The sequence below is a fragment of the Pollicipes pollicipes genome, unplaced genomic scaffold (assembly GCF_011947565.3).
Source record: "Pollicipes pollicipes isolate AB1234 unplaced genomic scaffold, Ppol_2.1 Scaffold_7231;HRSCAF=8579_pilon_pilon_pilon, whole genome shotgun sequence".
Taxonomy (NCBI): Eukaryota; Metazoa; Arthropoda; class Thecostraca; order Pollicipedomorpha; family Pollicipedidae; genus Pollicipes; species Pollicipes pollicipes.
In genome coordinates, this window is record NW_023597034.1 from 46,598,847 (window position 1) to 46,626,845 (window position 27,999).

At 50.1% G+C, this 27,999-nt stretch overlaps 1 protein-coding gene across 1 annotated transcript; it reads left to right on the forward strand.

Moving 5' to 3' along the window:
- The first annotated feature begins 49 nt into the window (after positions 1–49).
- LOC119110718 (monocarboxylate transporter 14) lies at positions 50–27,999 on the forward strand. The gene is made up of 10 exons (XM_037234638.1): positions 50–202; positions 11,426–11,559; positions 12,295–12,427; positions 12,821–12,967; positions 20,164–20,299; positions 20,822–20,949; positions 23,324–23,523; positions 26,185–26,311; positions 27,102–27,266; positions 27,745–27,999. Exons 1-10 carry the CDS (start codon positions 145–147, stop codon positions 27,945–27,947), a joined length of 1,431 nt encoding a protein of 476 aa, XP_037090533.1. The 5' UTR covers positions 50–144; the 3' UTR covers positions 27,948–27,999.

Sequence of the window (27,999 nt, forward strand, 5' to 3'; positions counted from 1 at the left end):
CGGTATAAATCAGCGGCGACGAGGCGCCGTCCGGCAGTGCGAGCTCCGGGTCGGCGCCGATCAGACGGAAGGGGAGCAGCTCGCGGCACGTGCACGCGCAGCGGTGGCCCCCCGACTGACGCGCACCCACTACTCACCGTCAGCATGGAGCGGATCAAGAGCTGGGTGGTTGGCTTGGCGCGACAGGGGCGCCGTCAGAGGCGTAAGTACTGGCTTTTGGTGGTGGCGATGTACGTCAAACTCACGTGGGAAGCGCCAGGTGACGGGAGGTGGAGCAAAAGCGCAGGGACAGCAGTGCCTGCTTGCTTGCTTAGCAAGTCTATAGGGGCGGATGGCAAATAAGGTTGAGTCTTTGAGCCCACAGACTCTGATAACGCCCGATTGACTTTTCACGAATTCCGGTGGCAGAGTTATGAGTTTTAGTAGGCATACAAAGCTCAAAATTGCGGAAACATTATCATGGGAGAGGTCCCAAAACCATTCAATTCTCTTAAAACAGTCTGTTTATTTGCCTGGTCAAATGAACAGTCAATGGATTGGACTTCATACCATTAGCTTTCCATTCTGAACTAAAAGCCTGTGCGTTAGATTTTATAAAACTTGGCGCAATTCATTCGGCTTTTATAATGTTCTTGTGTAACAAGTTCGACATTGTCGGGGAGGGCAGATACATTACGGCGCTCTATCACCAATAATATCATATATACTCATAGTTACTGAACAAACCCGTGTTCCTCGTTCGCCGCGGCTTTCGCGTGACAAGGCAGGCATATTAGCTAGAGACGCTTTCGCATTAAACCAAAACCTGCTAGGAAGTGAGCAGCTTGAGGTAAGTCCGTTTCATCGCAGTTCGTTAAGTCGTGTGCGGTAGGTTCGTTCCAAAATTAGTATTGGTGGAGCCGTCGTAGATAGCCTGCGCGGCTCCCCGGCCGCCTTTACGTGAGGGATGCTGTGCCGCACTGCAGCCAGGTACTGCGGGCCCCGCGGCATTGCGATTGTTAGCGATCTGTTTGATGCGATAAATTGATTGGCTGAGCCCTGAACCTGGTTTGCTTGGTTTGATTGGATTTTATAGGGGTTGACTGGGACGGTGTGGATCTAAGTGGGTTTTACTTATTCCAGATTTGGGTTTGATTGAGCCTCAGCGAGCCTATGCAGGTATTTTGTCTATAAACGTAGATAAGCCTGTACCAATCAAGCCGCATCGCTCAAATTGATAACCGCCGTGACGATGCCGCACCGGACTGTTTTTCATAATCATTCGAATCTATTTCGGCCAAAAGAAGGGTTTCCAGCCCGCAGATTTTTGCAGATTTCTTTGAACGGTTTGAAGCAGGGCGCTGCAATGTTTCTAACTTTTGCCAAGCGAATTTTTACGTGCTTTGTTAGAATTGCAGATACATAATATGCGGAGGGACCGCTCCGGGAACAGGTATTTGTGGTAACCTCCGGTCAATGTCAGCGATCATGCCAATATGGCGACTTCGCTCTGCTGGCACGCACCGCCTCCCGTCCTAAAAAATAAGTGGCAACTCTGATCAACAAGACGGTTCATCATCGACATAGTCATTGCAATGTAGCAAAAGTAGCACGAGAGAGGTTGTTCTAGAGCTCCAAAATGAATAGTTTTCCAGCAGTGCAAAGTGCACGACGGATCGTGTTGGTGGGATCCCCTGCAACAGACCGCGATCACGTACGCCTGCCAGCATGGTTAACGATGATACGTCAGACGCCGTCTGCAGCATTGTTGTTTTGGGAGACAGGGGTATGGGTCATATCCAAAAGTTCCTAAATAAACAACAGCGAACAGATGATTGACGAAATGTGTTTTCGTCGAGGGTCATGGGTAGTATGATGATTTAAAACCGCTCTGTTGGACGTATGTAAAGCGTGCGGTCAGGACGCCATGACCTACGCCTGCCAGTCAACTGGTGACAAACACTTCCGACCACGTCTTCAGCGAGTGCCTCCGGGGTACACGCTGACGTCACAAACTCTCCGAGAGGCATCCACTCTGCATACCGCAGGACACACTAGACTAGCCGCATTGGAGTCAGCGGGTTTGCAAACGTGCTGGAGAACTTTAATAGTTGAGGACCAACGGCTCCGATTCTTACGGTTTTCAAGGCTCAAAACTCCGAATTCACAACCTTGCAAACGTTTGACCTGACAACGCCGGTGTGTCCGCTGTCGCGGCGCCGGCACTCGCAGCGCCTTAACTTTGAAGCGATTTCGTCACGCCTGGCGTCACGTCACAGCCTTCTCCGACGTCTGTGCCCGGTCGGACCACGTCTGCGGTGCGTATTGTCGGTACCACAGTGACGTCACGCACACAGCTCAGTTCACGCCTGTCCTGCGTGGAGAGAGGCACGGGGAGGGCCGTCTCCAGCGAGCTGGCGGGGGCCGCGGCGCCTTCCCGCGGCCACCCGGCTGGGGTGCCCTTGTGGCGCCGGCTCGTCCAGACGGGCACGCAGTGGCTCCACTACCGCCTGTCGGGCGTCACGCTTTGGGAACGACCGTGGACTTCCGTTGACAAACCGGCCTGTCGCGCCGATAGACCAGTAGACGCGTTGGCTGCCATGCCGGTAGATCAGTAGATGCCGGCTGTGGTCAGCTGTCCGACCCTTGGATCGGCCGCTGTTTATTGGCGTAGCTGAGTTGGGCGCGCGCTCGCGCGAGCCTGGTCTGTCTCAGCGCATTTTGCCGACACCGCTCCCACACATGTCCTCCGCAAGGCGCCACCGGTCGGCCCGGTGACCCCCAGACGCTTCCGGTGTGCCCGAGCTCCCGGCTGACCCGCACGTGGTGACCATGAGGTTTGGGCTGGACGTCTGCGGCGGCTGAAGCAGCGCGGCGCTCGGCTGGCAGGCCGTGCTCGTGACCACAGCTGGGACCGAGCTGACAACGAACGGCTTCAAACGGGACGTGTCGGCTTTTTCTGGAGATAAATCAGCCTCGGCTATGTAATACAACGGATAATGCATCTTGAGTTAGCAAGGTGGGACTCCGTCCTATTCCATGGTTTGTCAGCTGGATTAGCCAAATTGAAATAAATTTGATATCTCTGGTATGTTTCCTAGGCAAGGTGACACTCAAAATTGGAAACGTTACTTATGATATGATAGGCAATGCAAAAGTCTTCCTAAAACGTCGTCGAGGTTTCACCGCCGAAGCCGCCTCGGCATCAGTCAACGCTTCAGAGGTTTACGAAAAGCATCACGCGACAAATTGTCTTCGTGCACGTAGATCACCACTATGACGTTAACGATGGATAAAATCTAGGTCAAGTCAAGTTGGTTCAGACCATTTAACGTACAACTTTTCCGAGTCAAGTGATGTGTGTTACCCATCACGACCAGTATGCACTTCTTTGAAATCGTTGTTTGGCTCAGTGGGTAATTCAGTGCAACTAACCATCGTTTGGGTTTGGCACCTTGGCTTTGACATCACGTGGTCATTGTTCTTAGCCGTATGCTGGCAATGTGTAATCCGATTTCCATGGCTGCTGCCTAGGCTGTCACGAAGTCGAAGCGGTTGATGAATTGCATCGAGGAGAGGCAAAATAAAGAAGTGAGCTTCAAAGTACCGCTGCTGGAGGTGCTCTGTATTCATTCATGCATATATCTCGAACATATGACGTCGCGAGATGTCATACATCGGTGCTCTGACCAGGCAGACGGTAGCCACCGAGAACTGGTGCGGCAAAATATAAAATTGATACTTTTTCATCAACCGACACTTTAGAGGTGATCAAGATGTACTCGTAACAATGTAACTAATCTTTCACCCACATTTAAGGGTCTAACTACAGTGGGTTGAGAGCTACGCTAGAGGGTCTGACCTTTAATCTTCCAAGTGGTTGCAGGTTGCGTCGCTTAACTACACTTCCCCTGCCCGCTTCTCCATGCGAACGGTGATGGCCGGAAGCAAAATGGGTGATTTAGGTGGGATGCTTATGTGGAGCACTCTAACTTTTGACCCGGCATTGATAATAAAACGATCGATGATTTTGCCAGGAACTGAAATCTGCTAAAGCAGTGCAGTGCAAGCTAAGCGATCTGCTTCCGCTGCAAAACTTAACCCGCGCCTGGCCGGGGAAAGTTTCCTTTTCACTACGGTTTTCAAGCACAGGTCAAACAGGAACGCTCGCAGCGACACGAAATTTAGCAGTCTCTGTTCATCTATCAAGTTGGCGTCCTTTGTGCGTATTTGAAGAACTTATCTACCAAGATCAGTGACCTAGGGCGGGTCAAAGAGGCCAGCTGCTAAAATAATTGCCATTATTCAAGCCTGATATTGTAATGTAACGTGATAATACCTACAGTTTGTTTCTTTCAATTTTTCGAAACTGGCGAGGCCAGTGACCTGAAGTCAGGCAGGTCAGTTTTTTATCCACGGTGAATGGTCTATGTTATCAGTAGCGGAGAAGCTGGACGAAGGGGTGCGACGCATATAACCACCTCCTTATCGTGTTTGTGAAGCTGATGGCGTATAACTTCATGTAAGAACGTGCATGTTTTCAGTTTATTACAAGTACATCGTCAAGCGTCGAAGGGAACATGTATTATGTACTTAACAGCAATACGCCCTTGGGTACCTGCACATGTACAATACACTGTTTCTAGCCACAGAAAATTTGCACTGATCACATATGCTCGGTAAAAACTCTATGTTTCCATTCGGTTGGTTTATAAATTCTATCTTACTTAGCCTGAAGTGACGTCTGGTGTTTTTTTCTGTGTGTAGAGTATTTTTGTCCCGCAGCCGCGCGAATGGCATATGCTTAGTCGCAAACACGATGCGAAAACACATCGTTCTTATAGGCTAGTGGCAAATCAATTTTTAACGGTGACCTGATCTGACCTGGTCATTGTGGGAGAGAAAAATAGCCTGGACAGACTCCCCACGGTTTTAATGGTTATTTCCGTGCCCTCAATGCCCATCCTGGCGTGTAAACATAGGTTTTAACTGCACCTTTCAGAACGACTGTTTTGGACTTCTTGTGACCTGTGGTGACCATACATTTGACCTAAAGTCAAATATTTGGATGTACGTTCTCCATGATTTGACGAGACTTGCACAATGTTATCTTTGTTTTTCCCCATACGGTGTATAGAAGTTGGAGATTTTGGGGGTCAACTGCCCCCCTGAGCACAGGTGTACGCTCGAGCCACGAATCCCACATGACACGAACAGAAAAGAGCCAAGGACGCAGGCGAACGTCCTCTGAGCGGTCGGGAGCGCCACACCAGGTTAGCACGTGGGGCGCCGACAACAGCGTAGAACCTTCCAAGTAAATAGCGGGGCTCAAGCCAAGACCAATGTGAAAGGCCACTGAGCGATTCAGTCTTCCGAGCCAATGGAACAAAGGTGGTGGTCCTTCAGCAACCGGGGCTGCCCGGTGAGTGAACATAGGCTTCCGGCAATGTCAGAGGGTCGCTGGACAGCATCATGAGGCCTAAACCGTCTTCAATCACGATCATTAGAGTCAGGACTGAGTCCTCTTTGTCTGCTCATGGGCTCACCAACACCGCTCTTGGCCTTTGACCGCCTGCAAGTCCGGCCAAAGACGTCAATATTTGCGCTTTACGTAAAAGCCTGCATTGGTTTGGCCGGCTATGGGCCTGCTCGTAGCCAGAGGCCCCATGACACCGCGGTCCCCCTCCAGATCCATCACCGTCCTTACGACCCATATGCCCCAAACCTGTTGACATCCGCCACATCGACTACACCGCGTCGAATGGTAAGCTTTTATTGCAATCGGGCTGAAGGCAGGTGTATTGGGCGCATCAGCAGCCAAAACGGACCATCTTGATCCCTGCTGACCATCATGTCACTTAATGTAAGCTCAACGCCGGCCTTCCCCGTTTGCATTCGGTAAACCTACTGCGATGCGTCCATCGGCGGACTTTGTGCTTCGAACAAGTAAAATTTTGGGTGTCATAACCCAAGGGAAGACAATTTTGAGCTCCGTTGACACGTGGGCCACGATGACTATGACCGGCATCTTCAGTGGGTGTTTATCTGTAAATCGGCCCCACCAAATCAAAGGATGTACTTTTTGCAATAGTGGTGCGGAAAAATTGGTTTGATCATGTCGGCATTTTGATACCTCTCCAAATGGCAAAACTCCATTTTCTTAGCAATTTACCCCTAAAATAGGACGAAGGTTGATTCAAAATTTCACGACAGAAGCAGAACTAAATAATAAATGAAAACCGTGTTTAGTGCACTAATGACGTTTCTTTCTAGTGTTATAACAAAGAATTGCAAAGTTCTCGATCTTTTTATTCTGCACCACTACCTAAAATCTCAAACTCTCAGTAACTGACCACGTGCGTGAGCATTAACATATTTCATAAAGTTGGAAAGTGAGAGGAAAGGGGGAGGGGCGTGTATATCGGGGTAAACCGTGAACTAAACGATTTAACAGATCTATCATATGCTAAGGTCTGAGCAGGCGGTAACATAAAACGCAATATTCATCAGGGCTACCTTTTCACCGAACTAACGTCTTGGCTTTGGCTCGTTTCCGAGCTCCGTCCTGCAATTGGTGGCAGATGCAAAAGCATTAGCTCCCATATTGATTATCCGCGAACTTCTGCACTCAAGGCCGCGGCCACATACTTGAAGTGAGATATGCATTACGATTGTGTTTGCAGTTAGGCTTGTTTTCCACCTCCAACTTGTTTTTGATATTCCAACTTTGCTTCTGATATTCCTGAGGTGTTTCGTTTAATGACCATTATCTTCAGGCACATATAACCTTGCCTCCTGCTTCTGTACACATTGTGCCAAAAAAAATGCCGAGATGTCAAGGCGACTTTGAGAATAGCAAATGATCATCTAGCGCAGTTGAAAATCCTGACGTGTCTTCTTTATTTAATGAAATTTGCGAAACAAACATGTGCTTTTGACGCGTCGTGGGTGTCATTCCACAAGCAGGGTGAGACAATGTACGGATGGCTGGCAAAATATGTGCTGCAATCTTTTTAAGATTGCATATGATTTTCTAGGATTGTACGAGGGATGTGTTTAGGATTCACTTTTTGAAGTGTGAATCGTGGATTAGGTAGAAAGCTGTTATTTGATGCGATGAGATCTGGATTGCATCCCAAGGAATATCGGAGATCGGACTGCAATTCCGTTTACAAGAAAGGTTGGAGAGCTGGACGGCAATCTCTCGAGGGGGACCTCGCTTCTTCCTTCCCATGTGCACATCCGTGTCAGCCTCAGTCATAAGTCATCAGAAATCACAGGAGATCTACCTCACAGCAAGCTAACAGACAATTTTTTCTGCACAAATGGCCTGGTATACGCAACGCGGATGACGTTCATTTCTGGAATCTCGATAGAGCTTAGACTTCCTAGAATGTCCGGCAGTTTCTTCACAAAGGAGTTCCCAGAATCAGCGCTCGCCGTGGGCCAAGTGCGCCAGTCCGGCAGGATACGGGCGCTCACCACCTAGGTGAGGGCACTGGATAGGTGGCGCGAGACGGAACTAAAGCCAAGTAAATTACCAGGCTGTTTTCGCAGCTGCAGACGTTTTCCCGTCATCTATGTCACCAGAAGAGACGCAAAGTATGTCTTGGCACGCCGTATAGTGCGTCAAGGCCGTCGTTACTGGAGCGGCGCCTGAAAAATGTCAGCACCGTCGGTACTCGAGCTGTGCCTGGACTGAGTCAGTGTCGTCGGTGCTTGAGCGATGCCTGGGCTGAGTCAGTATCGTTGGTACTCGGGCGATGCCTGGACTGAGTCAGCATCGTCGGTACTCGAGCGGTGCCCGGACTGAGTCAGTACCGTCGGTACTTGAGCGGTGCCTGGACTGAGTCAGTATCGTTGGTACTCGAGCGGTGCCTGGACTGAGTCAGTATCGTCGGTACTCGAGCGGTGCCTGGGCTGAGTCAGTATCGTTGGTACTCGGGCGATGCCTGGACTGAGTCAGCATCGTCGGTACTTGAGCGGTGCCTGGACTGAGTCAGTATCGTTGGTACTCGAGCGGTGCCTGGACTGAGTCAGTATCGTCGGTACTCGAGCGGTGCCTGGACTGAGTCAGTATCGTTGGTACTCGAGCGGTGCCTGGACTGAGTCAGTATCGTCGGTACTCGAGCGGTGCCTGGACTGAGTCAGCACTGTCGTTCGTTACTGAAGTGGTGCCTGGACAGAGTCAGTACCATCGGTACTGAATCGGCGTCTAGACTGCGTCAGTACCGTCGCCTCTGGAGCGGTGCCAGAAATAGGCCAGTACCTTTGGTACATGAGCGTTGCCTGGACTGCATCAGTACCGTCGGTGCTCGGTCAGCTCCTGGACTGGCGGTGCCGAGGCCACGCCAGTACCGAGAAATGCTGAATTATCTTGAGTGCATTGGAAACAGCGAACGATACTGATGACAGCCACACGTTGCCGGCTCTGGGCCGATATCCGGGTATCCAGGTTGGTGCCGGTTTATTACTAGTGCCAGGCTCGTAGGGCGAATCGCACCTCTAATTCTTACCACGATGTGGACGAAAGGAACAATTCAAACACTGGATGAGCTCTGAACGGGGGCAAGGTCGTTTTACACAAACCTACAACTCATTCAGAGACTGAACTTTGGACATTGTGCTTGGTTTGGTTTATCTAGGGATTCAGCAGCCTACGTAGAAGTGACAGAGGTGCAACAGTTTTGAGAAGACGAAAAAAGAACGCAGAAAAGCACGATTAGCTGCATTGCGTCGCCTAGTAAGAAGTGAATCACGAGCTGGTTATTATCCAACACCTTCTCACACATTCCACCAGTCCCTCAGCATGCTTTTCTGACAAACAAACACACCTATCTCCTGTCCTGGATCACCAGCTAATCAGTAGCTGAATCACCAGCTACATGGCTCATACCGCTCTGGGGGGAGGGAGCTGGACAGCAGGGCGGGCCGCGCCTGTAGCGGCCGGTTCGGTACGGCTCAGTCCGGACAGAACCGGTATAACCGGCTCCGTTGGCAAGGCGCCTCGTCGGCTTCGGCGAGGCCGTCGGTCGTTAGCTGATGGGCTGCTGGCACACACAAACAAGCATCGCGGATGGCGCCGCGGCTCAGCGACACACCCCGTCCTCAATGAACTCTCGTCGGAGGCTGAACGGCTTGCAGCTTGCAGTGCCTACAGCGCGCTCATCACTTGACATGGGTTAACGGGATCATGCTGACACCGACAGATTTTATTTGCCATTGCATTACCGATCAAATGTTGGTTTCGACTCCACCATGACATCCATAAGAGAAAAGCTGTCCACAACGATAAAATCTCTGAAAAATCGTATGATCATAATTGGCTTTTGGCCCCACCAATAAACTTCGCGTATCTTCAGCCCTGCGTAGTGTGATGGGGTAGCAATTAGGGTCAATTCGCCTCAATTAAAGCGCACCGGGCTGGCAGGTTAAATGCGCCGCGCTCGGATGTGGAGGGAGAATTTAACCCTCCTGATATCGTACATGCTTGACAGGCTGCAGACATCAAATTCACGAGGTCGGTAGGTCCCTATGTGGTCTCAATGGTGCTATGTCTTAGGGTCCGCAGGGGGTGGCCTTCGGGCCAAATGAGGTCAAGCAACCTTACGTGATCGGTGTCCGAAGTAGCTTCAGGTCTTATCACACAACTAGCTTAATTTAGATACCACTTAAAATTGAAATTTGGCTGGCGTTTATATCTCGTCAGTGTCCCTATTTGACCTTTAAAAGTTAAGAATAACCAGAAGTCTTTGGAATTTTTGGGGTATTTAAATTTACAATCGGCGCCAATTGCTATTCTATGAGGCGTGCTCCTCAAAGCACAAGGTTGATCGAGGTCATTTTAGGTAAGTGACCTTCATAAAGTCAATATACCGTCACAAAGTCAACTACTCATAGGGCAAATTTTCCAGCGATAAAGCGCTTTGGTTTGGACCCCGAAATGTCATCCATGCTTTGTCACTTCAATGGAATAAGTATTGATCCTAATTCCAACAGTATGATTGCCTATTAAGCCAGTTGAGATTTGCATACTTTCATCTAATGCTACACTGTATCATCATGTTAAACAATGCCCTTAGAATTACCTTCCCTGGCAGCCGTAGCCTGATATTGACTTGCCATATGTTGTTGACCTAAAGAGGTAAATCAATTTTTATACTGGAAGATGAGCTATTCAATTGCCTAGAGCCATGCAAAGTCTGGCGCGGCTGTGCCACGCTGCTTAGGAGTTATTTTGGAATGTCCTTGGGGACAAAACTGGCGCCCCCACCCGTGTACGTGTTAAGATTGTGTTTGGGACGCTGCAAAGGTGAGCTTCTATGTAATGATGCTTGAACGGTTCATTACTTATGAGGATATAAGAGACCTATCATCTCCTTTGAGGGATGTTTTGACCCCACCCCGTCCAGTTGGCGTCATCCTTTTAATATAGATTGATGTGTATTTAAAAAGCGCAAAATATACACCAAAGGCCTGCATTTTTTCATCGGTTTCATAAAAACGCCTGTGATCAATTTTCTGAGGCTTCTCGTACTGGCCTGTACGTCCCCAGTACGGTATTTTGGTTATTGACCTTTACGACCCCTTGACATGGTTAGACCAATAGCGTTGCAGATGACGATGCTCTCAGTCCACAACGAAGCAAAATCCCACTGGAGCCTGACTCGAGCTCTTCTGCGCGAGCTGCCAAGCGCGCCTGGCCGGCCGCGCGGCCACAGGGGAGGTGACTGAACTCCGGCCGTGACCCCGAACGGCGGGCCGCATGCTGCGCGGCAGCCCGCCAGCTGCACTCGCGCACACGTGTCGGACAGCAGCTGGGCAGCGAGCAGCGCGGACTCTCTGAGAGCACCTGTCCGCCTGCTAAGACAACAACGCCGGCCGTGGACCTCGTCCCTAACGGCTGCTTCGGCGCCTGGCCTGCTGTGAACGCGGATGGACACGTCCTATGCACACATTGCATATGCACACCTATTTCAAATCGACATTGATTGAGATGTGGACATCAATATGGATGTCGACGGCGATATGAACAATGACATCGATATCAATATCGACTTCGATAAGAGATATTCGTGGTCTTGGGCATTCAGCGGACTCGTGTATTCGAAGAGCTAGTGTACGCTCATGGATTAACACGAGTTCACTGCTCGCGCCCTTACGTCCTTACAGCCCTTCGCTCAGCTCTACCACTCCGTTCCTTCACACGAAGCCAACGAGATGAGTCAGCACTTCCCTCCAACAATGAAGACGACGTTCCCTGGCGGATCGGTCCGAGCGCTGCGTGCGGTTTTACCGGGTTCCTGGATGGCCAAGGCCGCGGCCGGTCAACGTGACGAGCCAAACAAAACATAAGCAGAGGTGGTCGTTCGGCCTAAGATTACGCCACGCGATTGCGGCCAACAGAGCGGTTGTGATGGGTGTTACAGGTGTTGAATTGTTTCAGATTGCCCCGCCGAAACCACGCCGTGCACAAACGACCCGAGCCAAGCCAAGGCCCAACAGGAGTTGACAGAAATTGCGCCACAATCGAAGCCGGATGGGGGCTACGGCTGGGTCATCGTGTTCGCTTCGTTCTTGGCAAGTCACTGGACGTGAATAGGTTTTGGCTGCAGCTCTCTTTGCTCGGACTGTTAGTGAAGCTCATTGCCCGTGAAAAGCCTTGTGTTTTTATCACATTTCTTTTTTCATTCATGGCGAACCCAAATGATCATTGGTTGCATGCGTCTTTCGGATTTTCTTTCGTTTTTTTCTGTGTGCCTTCTCTTCATTGAGAACCCAAACATTGGTTGACAGCAGACATCTTTCACCTTGCTCCATGTCTCCCGATTAGTACAGCAGATGTCCGAGTGGTGCAACGTTACAGTTGAAACAGTATGAGGATGCCATACTTTTAAGTACGCACACAGCCAATACGCCTCGTAAATTAATACGAGAACAACTATTTAAATGGAGTTAATCATCAAACAGGTTAACATGAAATAGCATAGCATTACAACAATATATAAACCCGCAAACTCTATAATCATTGCATCGGCTATGTGTCACGGTAATGACACACCGGTCAGCAATGCTCAGATATTGAAACCTGCTTTACCCACGTTTTTCTCAATTTGCTTACTTTGCAACTATACTGCATCACGCTGTCGCCGAGCTTTGTCGTTCTCGTCTTTGTTATATTCGCAACGAATGATCATTGAGAAAATAATGATGCATAACTCCTTTTCTTCCAGCCAAGCTGCGCAAACCAGAAACCCTTGCGGCAACTCAACACATTGATATGTTTTTCATGCGTGCTCGTTGCGTGTTTTACAGGCCCACGTGGTCATATATGGCGTCTCGTGGTCAGTCGGTATCTTCAACGTCATCTTCTTGGCGGAGTTCCAGCAATCAAAAACTGCCACCGCATGGGTCGGCTCGTTATTGAATGCGATGATGTTTTCATCAGGTGGGTGAACATTTATCTGATAAACCTACTTCGTCGGTTTGATCACACGTAATTTTCTTCTTGCAGTGTTTTTAAACAGCATTTTGATTCTTATCTCGCTCAGCTCCCTAGTACCCCGCTTCCCTCTCTTTCTCCCTCCTTCTCTTTACCTCCCTCTCTCTCTCTCCCTCTCTCTTTCTTTACCTCCCTCTCTCTCTCCCTCTCTCTCTCTTTCTTTACCCCCCTCTCTCTCTCTCTCTCTCTCTCTCTCTCTCTCTCTCTCTCTCCCTTTACCTCTCTCTCTCTCTCTGCCTCCCCCTCCTCGCTCCTTCACTCTCGACGGTTCCCTCGTTTTGCACCCTCCGCTGGCCCGTCCCTGCGGCTGCCCCTGAGAACCGCACCGTGCTGCCGCAGGTGTGATCTCGTCACCGCTGGTGCAGCGCTACGGCTGCCGGCCGGTGCTCCTCTCCGGCGGCGTTATGGCCTCAGCTGGCATCGCGCTCTCGGTGCTGGCTCATCAGCAGCTGTACGTCCTCTACCTGACGTTTTCCCTGCTTGGTGGTAAGTAAGCATCGACACCGGCAGCATATCAGTGACGTCACGTCGGCAGCCCGCCAGAGTGACGTCACATCGGCAAGCGACGCGACATATGTTAAGCCAGGCTGAAACCCAATCCATCGGCGCAAGAGCAGAGGGCTGGGGGAGGGGAATATCCCACCAGCGTTTAGAGAAGGTGGAGCATTGGAGCTAGCGTGATGCAACGTAAGAATCAACTTTAACACGCGCTCAGGTTGGAGGTGGGTTTTAACCCATGAAGACTTGTCTAAAAAGCTTCCGAACGGCGCAGCGTGGCCACGTCAATCCTTGCACAGCTGTAGCCAGTTCAACAGCAGATTGTGACATGCATTTTAGACGTGCCTAGCAAGGTCGTTGACCTACGCCAGATCAGCGTTAGGTCATAGCTGTCAGCGAAGGCAATCCCGAGGGAATTGTTGAATCTGATGCGGCGTGGGAGTTTCAGACGAACCCAAAGAGTTTTAGGACAGTTTCTAAGACGGTTGGACAATTCAGTTTAGGGTTTCGACTTATTTCGTTGACCTTGATCAGAAGGATGTCAGACCCAGGCCAAAATCCGGTACATTTTTTACTGGAACTAGCGATTTATGACGTAATTTTTGATGAATATCTCTTGTTTCTTGATCACAGGTACGCCAACGGACGTGTCATTTGGGCTTCATGTGGGTCGGATGTGTCCAGAGGCACAAAATGACCCCCATCAATCTTTTTTAAGAGCATACCACCTTGTGTAATCCTTGACGCCTGTTTCAAGTAAGAGATCAGAACAGTCTTGAAGGTCTTTGGTCACCGTGACCTTGTAAAGGTCAAATAAGGTCGACGACCTGAAATGGGCGCCAGTGGTCTTTTGCTTAGTCAAGGCATCTAGGTAAAAGGAGGCTGCATGCAGAGGTCTAAGGGAGCTTCAGATACCGATCTGGTGTTTGGCCTTGTTTAACCTCATTTGACACGAAGGTTATAACCTGCGGATCTAAAAAATTACAGATATGATGTGACATGTAGGCCCATTTACCCTATCCATGAGGTATCTTCAGCTCTCTTATCTCTGAGATTTAGGGGGAATTTACTGACCCCTCCCTCACTTGAGCGGTGTTACAGCGGCCATCCGGGCGTGTGTTAAAATTCAGCTGGATTTCGCTCATTCACCATTTAAGGTGTTCTACTAATCCTGCTGTGAACGGGCCATCGACTTCCCTCCTGGACCGATCAGTTAAACACGCCAATGACTATAGACGAAACGAATAAACAAGCTGAGAATTCAACCGATAAGCATGATAAGCAACGCAAAAATAAACATGACAGTGCCATTGAACCACCAAAAGAAAATATAATGTGTTCATTGCTGGACGTCTGTACTTTGGCGAAAATTATAATCACAAATCCCCTGCATTGCTGATATGTACTGTTATCTGAATTCAATGCGACATGCGGCATGCAATTGACATGCGAAAGCTAACGTTTGCACATGCTGGGCGAAAATATCCACAGCGCTGACCACTACCGGGCCAGATGTGAACAGCCTAGGTTCGGGGCGACGCAGGATCGGCACAGTTTTCCTAAGACATGCGGGGATTGGGAATGTCATCAGTGCGTCCCACTGTATGCGGCAAGTCAGACACCCTTGAACGCGAGCCATAGCTCCACTGGTCGGAGTCTGGTGTTGGCAATGGCGTCAGGTATTGGCAACGAGCGCAGGTCCAGAGCTAGAACCAAAGCGCAAGCCATAGCTCCGCTGGTCAGAGGCTGGTGTTGGCAATGACGTCAGGTTTTGGCAACCAGGGTAGGTACAGAGCTAGAACCATTCTTATTGTGTGAACAAACATACCGCATATGACTCAGCAAGCAGATCAGCACCATTCAATCAAAAAGAATGACAGCGATAAAGCGTGAATTGGTCAATGCCCCTTTTTAAAACCAATCCGGGGATCAAGTTTCTAGTGCCTGACCAAGAAAGGGGGCGACACAATGAATGCCCAGTGATCAGCCCAGTGATCGTTGACGTCCATTATTTTCAATTTTCACCAACAATGTCTATTTTGTGAAATCTAGCCACAATCACAGGAAACGCAGAACAGTCAAAACGTAATAATTTCCTTGATCAAAACTCAAACGCTGGCCATATCCATCGCCACTTGAATTATTTGAAAGTCTTGTTGTTTGTAAACAAAAGTTGACGCGAGTTCCTGTACAACTGGTCTTTGTTCCTGCAGAAACCTGCATTTGTGCCGCCAGAACGATGTCCACAAACGTCTCAACATCAGTGCGCTTCCATTCACAACAACCAGAAACAATCAAGTTAAAGAGCTCGTGTGCCGCCATTTCATACATAGACACACACGGCGTCCCTTGAACAGTGGCACGCATGGTCAGCCGCAAGAACTGAACAAAAATCTGCGAGCTGCACCTTTTCACGGTTGTCAAAAAGTTCCTCATTGATGAGTGAGCATGCCTTTCAAATCTATGTGTCATCCTCTCACCTGGCATTGCAAAACCATACATATGCATCTGTAATGCTCAGTGGTGGACGCAGCCGGGAGAAGGTTGCCAGAAACAATAGCCAAAACAAATATTCTGAATGGAAAGGGTACTTCATGCTCATGTCAACAAATTCTTGGCGTGACAACTGCTGTATGTGTGTACCCCATTCCGGCACCTGCTTTGTGGTGCGTGCATTCCAAAGGCTGCCATTGGTCGCCAAGCGACTGGTATCGAGCGCTGTGCGCGTGGCCACGGTCGGTTCGGGCGGCCTGTTGTTGTCAGGGGCGGAGGGAGGGGGCGGGGCGGCGGGCGCCGCACACAGCGGCCGCTTCATATGTTATGACCGGACTGATCGGGGGGGGGGGGGGGGCGGTCAATGGCGCCCGCGCGTGCCACGCGCCGCAGCCGGGCCGCGGGCGCGCCGCGGTCGTCGTTCCTGTCGCAGCGCCGGCCGGCGCCCGCGGCGCGGCTGCTGGGGAGCTGTCGGCAGAGGGCGGTCAGGGCCTGGCGGGATCGGCATCGGAAAGTACGGATGAATCCGCGGATCGGGTTCAAGAGCACTCCCTGGTTTGTTTTTTCGAGCAGTACGAAACACAGGCAAATGTCGGTGCCAAACATTCGGTAGGCCCAGGAAATAGAACGCCGTGGAACTATTGCCTCCGTGACGATTTGCGAAAGTCTGCTGAGTCCCTGATTGAAATTCACGCCATGATGATGTATACTTGTATAAGTGGTATGTAACGATCCATGCCCACCCCTCTGCCAAATTCCATCTTCTCTGAGGTAACAAAATCAATGGAACAGATTTTGCCACTTAAAATGACCGCTGTAGCATCATCTGTCATGACAAATTAATATTATCAGCTATTGCTAGTGCGCTAGAAATAGCTTCAATAGTCATTTGTCCGTTGTACTCCGGGCGCCAGAGTAGCCTTGAAGAGTGAGCATGTCACAATGTATCTTTCATTTCCACACAATGCGTCTTTTAGTTATTCACATTGTGCTGTACAAAGATCTTATAATTGCTCTACAATGGTACCTTTGGGACACATTAATAGTATGTCCCCGTCTTCCGACTACATAAGTACAATGAGGTACCTGGAGCAGGTCAACCTGTTCTGCACCACAGAGGCGCTTCGAATTCTGCTAGAAATAAACTAGAGTCTGATGGAGCTGGCGGGCTTTAATGTTGATCCCGAAACTAGTTTAAGGCACATTCAACGCTGAATATTTGCATTAGGGTTGACACCCAAAACTTGCGCTGAAAAATCTTGCAAACATGCATTCATTTGGGAAGAATTTGCGGCGCAAGTTAGTTAAAAAACTGGTCGAATTTGGCAAGCATTCAAAGCCCGTTAATATAATTCACGCTAGCTGTTTATTGCGATGCGGCTGCAGGTGGCGGACATTTCTTTTTCCTGAAAAAACTAGCGGGGCTCCGTTAATGTGAAGCGGTAGTACCTACCAGCGCCGGGCGACCGATTATATTTTTCCTTTTCATCTGAAATGTCAGACTCCTTTCGGCGATCAGCTGGCGGCTAAACCAGGAAGGGGATGACTGAGTAAACTGGAAAGGACACCTAGATATGATAAACTGACTGCACCTGTGACGTTCTTAACACGCGCCCGGGTGTCCAGTTGAATATCCTTCGCTCGGATCGGGGGTCGGTTTGACCCACCGAGATCTCGGAAACTTAATTAGCTAGGGACACCAAATTCACGGGGTAGGTTGCCCCCCCCCCCCCCCGTATGTGAGCTCGCTGTTATCAAAACGTGAGGTTCCTAGGTGATAAATTTGGGGTCAAATAAGGTCAGACAAGGTCAAATTCCAGACTGGTGTCCAAAGTGTTCCACACTTCCTCCCGCAAGCGCTGTGAACCTAGATGCGTATTGTAAGAACAAGGTCAATGGTGTTCATCTAAGACCATTGGTCTTCTTTGACCATTTGGAGGTCAAGATGACCAAAAATACAAAAACTGCTACCATTTTGACATTCAAATAAGCGTCAGGGGTTACGTTGGACGGTATGCTCCTATTATCGAAATGTTTGTCTGGGTCCTTTTAGTTCAGTGACCTATTCTGACGTTTATAAAGTCCATGGAACATATCTGTTGTGGTCCCTGTGTTAATAACTCTAAAATTAGTACCAGAGACTACCCGGTTAAGCAAGATTTAGTGTAAAAGCAGATTGATGTTGACCTCGGTCTAACCTTCATACCTGACCCTAGATCCATGGAATCCGTTGTGATTCTGCATTCAGTTAGAGTTTTGCCAGAGAAAACATACCAGATATATACGGCTTTAAACGATTTCCTCAGAACGGCCTTCGCTGACAGCAACAGCCTGATTTTGACCTCCGATAGGCCAGCGTTACAAGTTACATCCAAGTTTTATACCAAAAGATTCGCCAGTCCATTGCCTACAACTATGTAAAGTTACGCGCGGCTAGCCCGTGGCATTTTAGAAACACTTTCTGGGGTGAGGGGTCAAAGTGATCCCTTCCCCACCCGTGCGCTTGTTAAGTTTGGTAAGCTTTAAACAAAAATAACCCAAACATTTCGATCGAACATATCTCTGGAATCAGCTCCCAAGCTAAGCGCAGCTTGTTGCGTGAGCCCTCGCCCCACCATCCGATCATGATATTCCAGCTCAGCGGCCGGTTTTTGTAGCGAAAATTTAACTGGCCCCAATAGCGAACTGCCCCAATGTCCGGCCCGGTCTACTCCGCCGTTTGACCTCATCTGATCTTGAGCGGCTGCTGCCACTGGCCACATACCAGGCAAGCACTGAAGCGACCCGACCTCGCCGACCCCGCCACGGTAGGCTCAGAGGCAGGCGCTCCAGCTGATTGAGCCACGGGTACACACTCCGCATGCGCGCTTACGCAGCCCACGACCCGTGCTTTAAACAGGCTGGATTCGTCGCGCTGCGTACCGCATCCAACCGTTATACATCAGCAGGCAGGGGTAGCGCAGCAGGGGGAGGGGCAGAGGGGGCAGAGAATGCTTCGGTTGCCAAATGTTTCGGGATTCTCCTTTTCTCCAACGAAGGGCATTGCAACCATGAGAAAGAATAACCAAATTTAGATTCAGGAGGCCTCATTGCTAAAATACTGAAATACAGAGTAATAAATCAGGCTTAGAAGGCCTTTTGTTACATCAAGAGACCGATCTCCTAGGTCCTGAAGTCACCTTTGTGAATAAGGTAGCCAGTACTCTAGATCAGGAGGCCAACTGTTGAATTAAGGAGGCCACTTTGCTGGCTCGGGAGGCCCCCGTTACAACTTGGGAGGCCCCTGTTCTGGTTGGGGGCGCACCCTCTACATTCAGGGGGTTCACTTCTGGGACAGGATGCCCTTCCAACATCAGCTGGCCGTCGATTGGGATCAGGATGTCCCGTTTTGGGCTGTCGAGGTTTCTTGGCTAGATCTGGAGGCCCCTGGGGGAATCGTGAGCCTCTTGTCCCGGATTAGTAGGGCCATCTTTGCTTAGGGAGGCTCTTTTCTGTAGCAGGAGGCCCTGTTTTAGCCTAACGAAGCCCTTTGTCGAGTAATTAGAAGATCCACAACCTATATTTTTGACTGTCGACATTTACTTGCTTGAGTATGATAATGCAACAATTTAATAACGGGGCACACATCTTCAGTGCCCCTCACTCTTGAATACAGTGCTTCGCTGGAGGCCACCGGTGAGACCCATGGAAGACCCTGTCCCCTCCCCCCCCCCCGCCAGCTGAAAACCTGTGGCGACTCTCCTACCAGCAGAATGGGTAAAAATGTCAAACTGGGTCAAACCAACATTGGGAGAGGCTAAAGTAGTGTTCGCCCCGCCCCTCCAGTTAGCGTGTTACGGTGGACCTGAGATCATTCATACTGAGAGCATATGTTTCACGGAAGCTTATCAAGTCCACATACACAAAGAATTAAGTAGCAACCGATTTTGTCCGGCACAACTTCAGCTGCTCACTGGCCTGCTTGAAATACCGCCACGCCCTCAGTCGGCACCAGGCACCCAGCCGTCGACAACGACAATAATTGACCTCTTCCGGGCAAGTGATTCACTGCCAATCAGCCAGCCGCCACCAGAGACGGCCGTTATTCAATTCCTGTGCAGCGCCAGCACTGATGTGCTTGGATGGGGAGATGATCCGGTGTGCACCAGTTTTGGCGGCTGCCACTGACGCCGGGTTTGGTGCAGGTGCACGCGTCCGTTGACGTGCTGCACGGATAAATGCATGGACGCGTGTTAGATACGGTTGACTATCACTTGAAGCCCTTTTCTGTCATGCGCTTTAAAGCGTGATCTTTAAGTCCGCTTGTAAGATTTTTAGAGCTTGATCTCTTTAGAGCTCACCGCAAGTCCTAAGGCATTTCGGGACTCATTTATCACGCCCAATCTTGGCATACACGCCGAATGATCGTTATTTCAGACGAACCCATTGCTGACCCTGGTTGGCCTGAAGCTGAGCATACCTCGATGGAGAGCCCTGCCACCGAGTCGGCGTGATATCACCCAATATGGTGCAGCTGTCCTCAAGCATGCCTCCTGATTTTGTGCACATGTTCTCAAGCATGCTTCCGAGGAATTTCCGGCGAGACCACGCCGTCTGCCGTGTGCAGCGGATTTGCCGAGCCTTGGAACCGCATGAGCTCCGCGAAAGCCACCGGCTTGGCGAGGTCACGCGGTGACTGCGGCGTGTTGCAGGGATCGGCCTCGGCCTGGCCTACATCCCGACAGTGGTCATCGTCAGCGAGTACTTCGAGCAGCGGCGGACCATCGCGCTCGGCCTGGCTGTCTCTGGCGTCGGCCTCGGCGGCTTCGTCTTCCCGCCCGTCATCAGGTCGGTGCCCTCCCTCCCGCGTCGTAAAGCATGTACGACTCCGGGATCCGCAGCGGCGTCGTCGTCTTCTCGTCCTTCCATCAGGCATTGACGCTGTCTCACCTGGCATGAACTCATTACCATCGTTCCATCCGTCGTCAGGCCAGTAGTGCCTCCCCACCCATGATCATTCCGGAAGTGTCTCACCATCTATCATCAGGCTGGTGGTGTCCCCCATCCACCACCAGGCCAGTGATGTCTTTTCATTCAACATCAGGCCAGTGGTGTCTTATCATCCATGATCAAGCCCGTCGTGTCTTACCATTCATCATCAGCGCAGCAGCCTCTCGCCATCCATCATCATACCAGTGAGGTCTTATCAATCCTGTTCCCGTTTAAGTGCATTAACTGCTTTGTTTTCTCTCAAAATCCTGCCAAATCTAGTGAGATTCAATTTCCGGTACATATTGGGTTCTTTGGTCAACATATTTATTCCGTATATTGCAGCGTTATCTAGTTCTGTTTGGGACCACCTTTCTTCAGGGCCCTGATGGAGGTGTACACGTGGAGGATGGTGTTGCTCATCATCGCGAGCATCGTGCTGGGAACTCTGACTGTCTGTGGAGCCCTGATGAAGCCCATCGAGAAAAGGAATGCCAGTGCCTTCCAGAGTAAGAGAACGTGGGAACACGTTGAATCATGACATTTCATGAATTATAACATCAGTTCCGAATCTTTGAAAACGATAAAAAACATACATATATATATATGTATATATATATATATATATATATATATATATATGCATACATACAAATGCTATGTCGGTGTGATGCATTAAGCATAATCGCGCAGGACTTATGATATAATTGAAATGTAGATAAGTAGGCATCAAATGATGGGGTAGCGGGGTCTATGTAAGAAGCTTCCTTCATTGTTTTCCCAGTCTAACGTGCAATGTTCCACATTTGAAGATAATGAAGCAAGCATCAGATAGGATGAAATAACCTCACTTATAGCAGCTGGCATGCTTTTATGTGAAAAAGGCTGGTCCAGGCAGTACAATTTCTCTGTTTAGTAATGCTTTTCCTCAATATGTCATTGTTTGGTTGTGTCATGCAGCTTGCACAACATTGACTAATAGCCAATTGACGACCGCTATATCTAGATATCTTGCTCACGAACACCAGACATGAAAGGCTTGACAATTAGATTTTTTGCCCTTATCGCCGCATGGCAAGTGGAATGGCAGCATCTGCCTGACGTCATGGATGCTTGGGTGACCTTAAAAAGTCTCTCCGAATAAGCCTTCACATTTTTGCGGGTGTGATGCTAGAAAACTAAAATGGTTTAGTTCTTGCCCCGCCCGGCCGGCGAGAAGCCGACTTCCGCACTTTTCGGTTTTTGTCATTTATGGTTTTTCGAGCATAAGTCAAACGCCAAGAATCACAGCAGCACGAAATTGTAAGCACCTTTTCAAACATCAATTCAGCATCCTCTATGTAAATATCAAGCTCTGATCTACTAACATCAGTGACCTAGGTCGGAGTCAAATAGATCAACCTCTAACAAGCTTTAACCGCAGGTAGCTTTTTTGAATGTTATTTGTCATCACTCAAATTTGCTACCGTTATAGAATACAGTGGTACCTACAGTTTGAATTTCTTCAGATTTCACGGAAAATACGGTCAGTCACCGAATCGCAGGCTATTTTCTGCCATTTTTCATAAGCAATGCAATGGTATACATATTTTTGTGTGGTTTTGGTGTCAATATATTAGGTAAAAATTACTGACTCACATGCAAAGTTATAATACGAACTCAGGGCACATAACATTGGCCTAGGTTATAACCTACCTTGATGTGTGTCTTCTGCAAAACACATTCTGAGCTCAAAATAGTCGGTTTGAATGGGCATTTTTGACGCAGAATTCCAATATTCCACCGGGCACCACCGACCGGGCATAGGTTGAAAAGGGCAGGGCTGTACGCTATATCGAATGATCTCAAGATGGTTTCTTCAGTTCGAAACCCCACACAAATGGGGACACTCTCGTTGTCTTGTTCGTTGTATGTATAGCCAAAGCACAGTGGCAACCTTTTCTGCACTGTTCTCACGGTATCTTTGGTGCGTAAAGATGGTACGCTGGTGCTGTGTTATCCGTGATTGGCAATCGCAACGCTGTTACTATGGAACTAGTAATCATCGACTATCAATGTCGTTACTTACGTTAATGATAATCTCCCTTCACATACGGCAATGCATGGCAGCCAAACCACGAAATACGTGAGACGAAGCTCGAAACGCATCGAGCTGTGTTGAAATTGGCTTTGCTCAACGCGGATTGGTCGGCAGATTTAGTGATACTGTCAAATAAAGTTGATTGGTTGCCTCGGACGCAAAGTCGGGGAGCACGCATGCGCGTTATTTTCGAACTGTAAACCTTGCAGACCTCGCGCAGGGCGGGCGGGCGCCTGTGCAGCTACTGTCAGTGTATCCGATTGATGGTGCCATTGGTGGGAAAAGCTGTTGTTAAAAAGGTGTTGCTTATCAAAGTATCGGGAAACGGCAAGGGTGCTTTCAAAGTGCGCGACGATGTGTTACTGAAACTATGCGGTCCAGAAACACATCGTCCCACTCAAGGCAAGCTAACGTCGGGCAACACGTCTGGTTACCTTAGCAAAGTTTCATGCCCATCTGGCAGTATTTCGTATATGCTATGTAAACGCGGCCTCTAAACCGTGGCGCTGGCTTTCTTGATGTGTGGAGCCACTTATCAATGTTGGTTTTTATTCGCCATGTGTGTTACTGAAACTATGCGGTCCAGAAACACATCGTCCCACTCAAGGCAAGCTAACGTCGGGCAACACGTCTAGTTACCTTAGCAAAGTTTCATGCCCATCTGGCAGTATTTCGTATATGCTATGTAAACGCGGCCTCTAAACCGTGGCGTTGGCTTTCTTGATGTGTGGAGCCACTTATCAATGTTGGTTTTTATTCGCTGTTTTCAATTCCAGCGTAACAGACTCGGTACAATGTTCCAGAGGGTTACCTCATCGAGCTTAAGGAGAACCTGGGAATCATGAAGTCAGTTCCATTCTTGACGTTGTGCTCCAACAACTTCCTCTACTGCTTTGGCTTGGTGATCGTGTACGTCCATCTCGGTGCGCTGGCCATCTCGTCAGGCCTCTTCAGCGAGACCAACTCGGGCCTGATCTTCTCCATCGTCGGCGTCTCCAACCTGGTGAGCCCCCGCGGAGTATGACAAAGCTAGCCCACTTACAGACGACTGCCAAGAAGTCATCGGTAGCGGCACATCATATCAGGTTTTATCCATGGAGGGATCGGGAGAATGGCGCTGAACAGTGGGTAGCCAGGTGTACATCTGCCGGCACCTTTTGCCCCGGCAGACTCAGCATGGCTGTGTGTGGCCCTGATTTGCCACCAATCCACCAATCCACCAATCACTGTTGAAGATCTAATGATTTGCTGATTGCCCATGAATATTGACACATCTTGTGATCCCATCAGATGCAGACTGATACCGTATGCCATTGAGGCAGCTTTTGAGAGCTATTTTATGCTCGGTCTGCGTCCACATGGTATGATCCTGGCTTGTTGTTTCTGTCACCGTCAACAGACAAGATGCTTAGCTTTCTAGCAGGCTTTTGACCTCAATGAAATGCATTACGTTAAACCGGTGATGCAGAATGTATCGCTATGTACCCGTTTCCCAAAATTACATTAAGAAATGGGCTTGTCGCGAAAGTGGTGCATGTTGAATGATAAATTTTGTGATTCCTGACTCGAGTTTCCGTAAAGAGATCGTGCTAGTCCCGAAATGAACCAACCAGTGATGTGGAATGAGTCGCAATGCACGTAACTATTTACAGCAAATCTACGTGAAGAACTGAGCGCATCGCCAATACACAGCTACGTGTCGAATGCACATGTCTATCATTCCTGACTCCAATTTTCCGTAAAGATCGTGCAGTTCTGAAAATTAGCTGATCCGTGGCAAAGTATGCATTACAATGTACGTTTTTTTCAACTTTACGTCACGAGTCGTGCACATCGGAAATTAACTAGTACATTACACAGCGCGAAGTCCATAATTTTTTACCCTTTTTCTACGTGGACTCGTGAAGGTTACGTAATTAACTGATGTGCATTATCAAGGTTGAATAAATCACTTGCTTTGTGCTTGCTTCCACCGCGCTCATTGTTCACTTGCTTTCCTTGCTTTCTCCCTTAAAATTACGACCTGGTCTAGCGCCTAAGGCATCATAATCGAGCCCAAATTGAAACATCAACGCACACGACGCTAACTCACATGCATGTATGCTAGGCCTGGCTGGATGCTTAGCCGGCTACGTTCCCCTCTCGCCGGTCCAACGGAGAGAGACATGGCTGGGGAAGGCAGACGTGGGGAGCGGACTGCACCCTTCAGCTATTCGTCCCGGATCCTCTACTCACATGTTGGTGGCTACTGTTGTCGATTGCAAAATGCTGGTCGGGCCTCCGTCTGCCGAGAGAGCCCGAGTGGGAGTGCCCCCCCCCCCCCCCCCCTAATGTGACGCTTCCCTGGTTTTGTTCCCTAGGCCCCTCTTCGCAGGTTCCGGCCACGCGTTCCTTTGTTCCCACTTCCACTTCGCACTTCCAGTTTCGACTTGCACGCGCCATTTCTTGGTTCTGGATGGACACAAGCCCTCGGAGGGCGCGTGTGATGGACTGCACCGGGAGAGGTCTAGCCGAAATTTCTGCCCATGGCGGTTCACTCCGCTCTGATTGGTTCGGGCTCAGACTCCGAGATCACCTGCGGGGCTGGTAGGGCTGCTTCTGTGGTCTCCTCGGCCCCTCTTGTCCGTCCTCTGACGGACTTTTACGTTCCGCAGCGTGGGAGCGTACGCTGCGTTGGATGCTGGTCTGCTTTGATGCTCCGCCAGTTGGCTTTCTCGGGGATTCCCGCTGCATATGACCTCGTTTTGAACAATCTCTTCGCGCTTTTAGCGTGAGGTGTTATGACACAGGGCCATGTGCTGCCCTTCCACCCAGACGCCTCGCCCCTTAAACGCTTTGTTTTGAACAGTCTCTTCGCGCTTTTAACGTGAGATGTTATGACAAAGGGCCATGTGCTGCCCTTCCACCCGGACGCCTTGCCCCTTAACGGCCTTGTTTTGAACATTGTCGTGGCACTTTGAACATGGGATGCAGTCTTAAAGGACCACTTGTTTTTCTTCCGCGCAGGCGCTTTTCCCCTAAATGACTTTTTTATCGATATTCTCTTTGCACTTTTGACATGTCGCTCTAAAGGACTCTGAGCTGCTTTTCTGCCCCAGTCTACGTGCGCAAACGCCATGTAAACCTGCTGACCCGTTGCTGGCTGGCTGCCTTCCAGGCAGCGTCCTAGTTGCCATTCCGAGTAGGAATCGCTCCAATTGTATCGCGAGAGGCAGAGGATGCCATAGGAAATTTGCTAACAAAAGGGCACACACACACACACACACACACACACACACACACACACACACACACACACACACACACACGCAGTATTGTTCAAATGTAAGCTCAGCCTCATACGCACAAGGCAAACCCTAATGCAAGGCATCAACAGCAGTGTGTGCTTCATTTTGCCGACCTGTTCGCCCGACAGTGACCGCAAAGCTTCAGCCTGTCGTCTTGTTCGCTGGACAGTGACCGCAGAGCTTCAGCCTGCCGTCCTGTTCGCCGGACAGTGACCGCAGAGCTTCAGCCTGCCGGCCTGTTCGCCTGAAAGTGACCGCAGAGCTTCAGCCTGCCGGCCTGCTCGCTCGACAGTGCGCGCAGAGCGCGGCGCTCTGGGTGCCAGCTCGGATGTGCGCTGGTCGCGGCCTCTGGGCTGACAGCTGTTACCGACCGACAGGTGGGCCGGGTCCTGCACGGCGTGGTCTGTCATTTCCCACGCATGACCACCATTCTCGTCTACATGGTGTCCAGCGTGGGGTCCGGCATCGCTACCCTGCTCATGCCCGCCTCCAACAGCGTCATCGGTGAGCCCTCATTCCGATCGGCCCTGGTCAGCGATATTTGGAAGGGCTGCCGGAGATACCGGATGGTCACTCTTGAAAAAAACATCGTGAGAGGCCTTAGTATTCTACACGCAATCTTAATTTAAGCGCAATTAGGTAGCCGAGCGGGCTTCTGGTAAGTCCCTGGCTGCCGCATGATATGGGCACATAATAAGAATAGGGCTATCATTGTCTTATGATTAGCGAAAGGGGAATTCTCCATTTCCCTTTGTTGTATCGTACTATGTTCGTTGCTGACCTCTGCGTTTGGTACTTAGCCGTCTGCTCTGACCACTACCAAAAAAGGCGCTAACAGCACTGAAGCAGCAAAAAGGCTTTGCGTTCTTCGACGGATTCTCTCCCACCCCGACGCATGCCATGAACTACCCCACTCCCGACCGCCGCGTTTTGTATTTGGCAGTGCGATCAGTTCTAAGTCTCCTGATCACTGTGCTCGTTGTGACGCAGAATTTTAGCTCTTGTCTTATAACTTTTTGATAAATGCGTTCGGAGGGGTTGTCGTTGCCGTCTCCTGACCAGTTTACCCAGTGTTCGGCAGCGTGTCAATCGTGCTTCACAAGTTTGTGCGTGTTCTGCAAAACGGAACAAAGCTGTTGTGTTGTGATCTATGCTCGGGAGCGTGATCGGTTCTTTCTCCTGACGTCTGTGCTTATGTTCGGCGGCGGCGGCACCGCCATCCCCCGACTGCTGAGTTCTGTGTTCTGCTGCATTTTGGACCCGTCCCCTGACCGTTGTGTTCTGTGTTCGGCAGCGCTCTGCGTGTGTGCCAGCGTGTTCGGCTTCTGCAGCTCATGTCTGGGTGCCCTCCTTCCTGACATCATCATCCGACTAGTGGGTGACCAGCGCCTCGGCATTGGCTACGGCTTTCTCCTGCTGTTCGAAGGCGCCGGCTCTATGCTAGGAGGACCCGTTGCCGGTGGGTGGTCGACCACTGTATCGCCGTATTGGGTGCAACTGCTCCAACCTCCAGGCTGGAGCGACGGCTGCTTCCACGTATGCTGCTGAAGAGTAATGTCAAAACCTGGAATTAGAACGGACTATGATTTCTTCGTCTTTTCTTGATATGTATAGATTTTTGCGCAACTTTCACCAACTTCGTAGGTTTTGCAGCCCGTGGTATCAGGTGTGGGTTATTAAAGCACGAATCCCACTGATCGCACAAGTTTTCTTCTAAAAGCCGCACGTACGTTACACACATCGCCCTTAACTTCTGCACGACTTGGCACCAGCCTTCACTACTCCATGTGGTACCCCACATAGTGCAGCACGGCCTTCGGTTTTGACAAGTGCTTCCACCCTCGCCCCTGTCATCCTCACGAAACTCAGGGGCATGTGTGGGATAATCTGCTGGCGACGCGGCCCTCTGACAGAAGCCCGGCCGGTTTCTGTCACAGGAATGCTGTTCGACTACATGTTGGTGTACGACTACAGCTTCTACCTGTCCGGCGTGCTACTGATGGCCGCCGGGCTGGTGATGGTGGTGCCCTGGCAGTACACCAGTCCGTGCGGCCGCATCGGACGCGCCTACAGGGCAGAGCAGGCCGAGGACCGAGGCTCGGCGACGCAGGCGGAGCACGCGGAGCTGGTGCCCGTCTAGCGCGGCTCGATGTGCCGGAGCGGACGGCGCTGAGGCCACGCGGGAGGCGAGG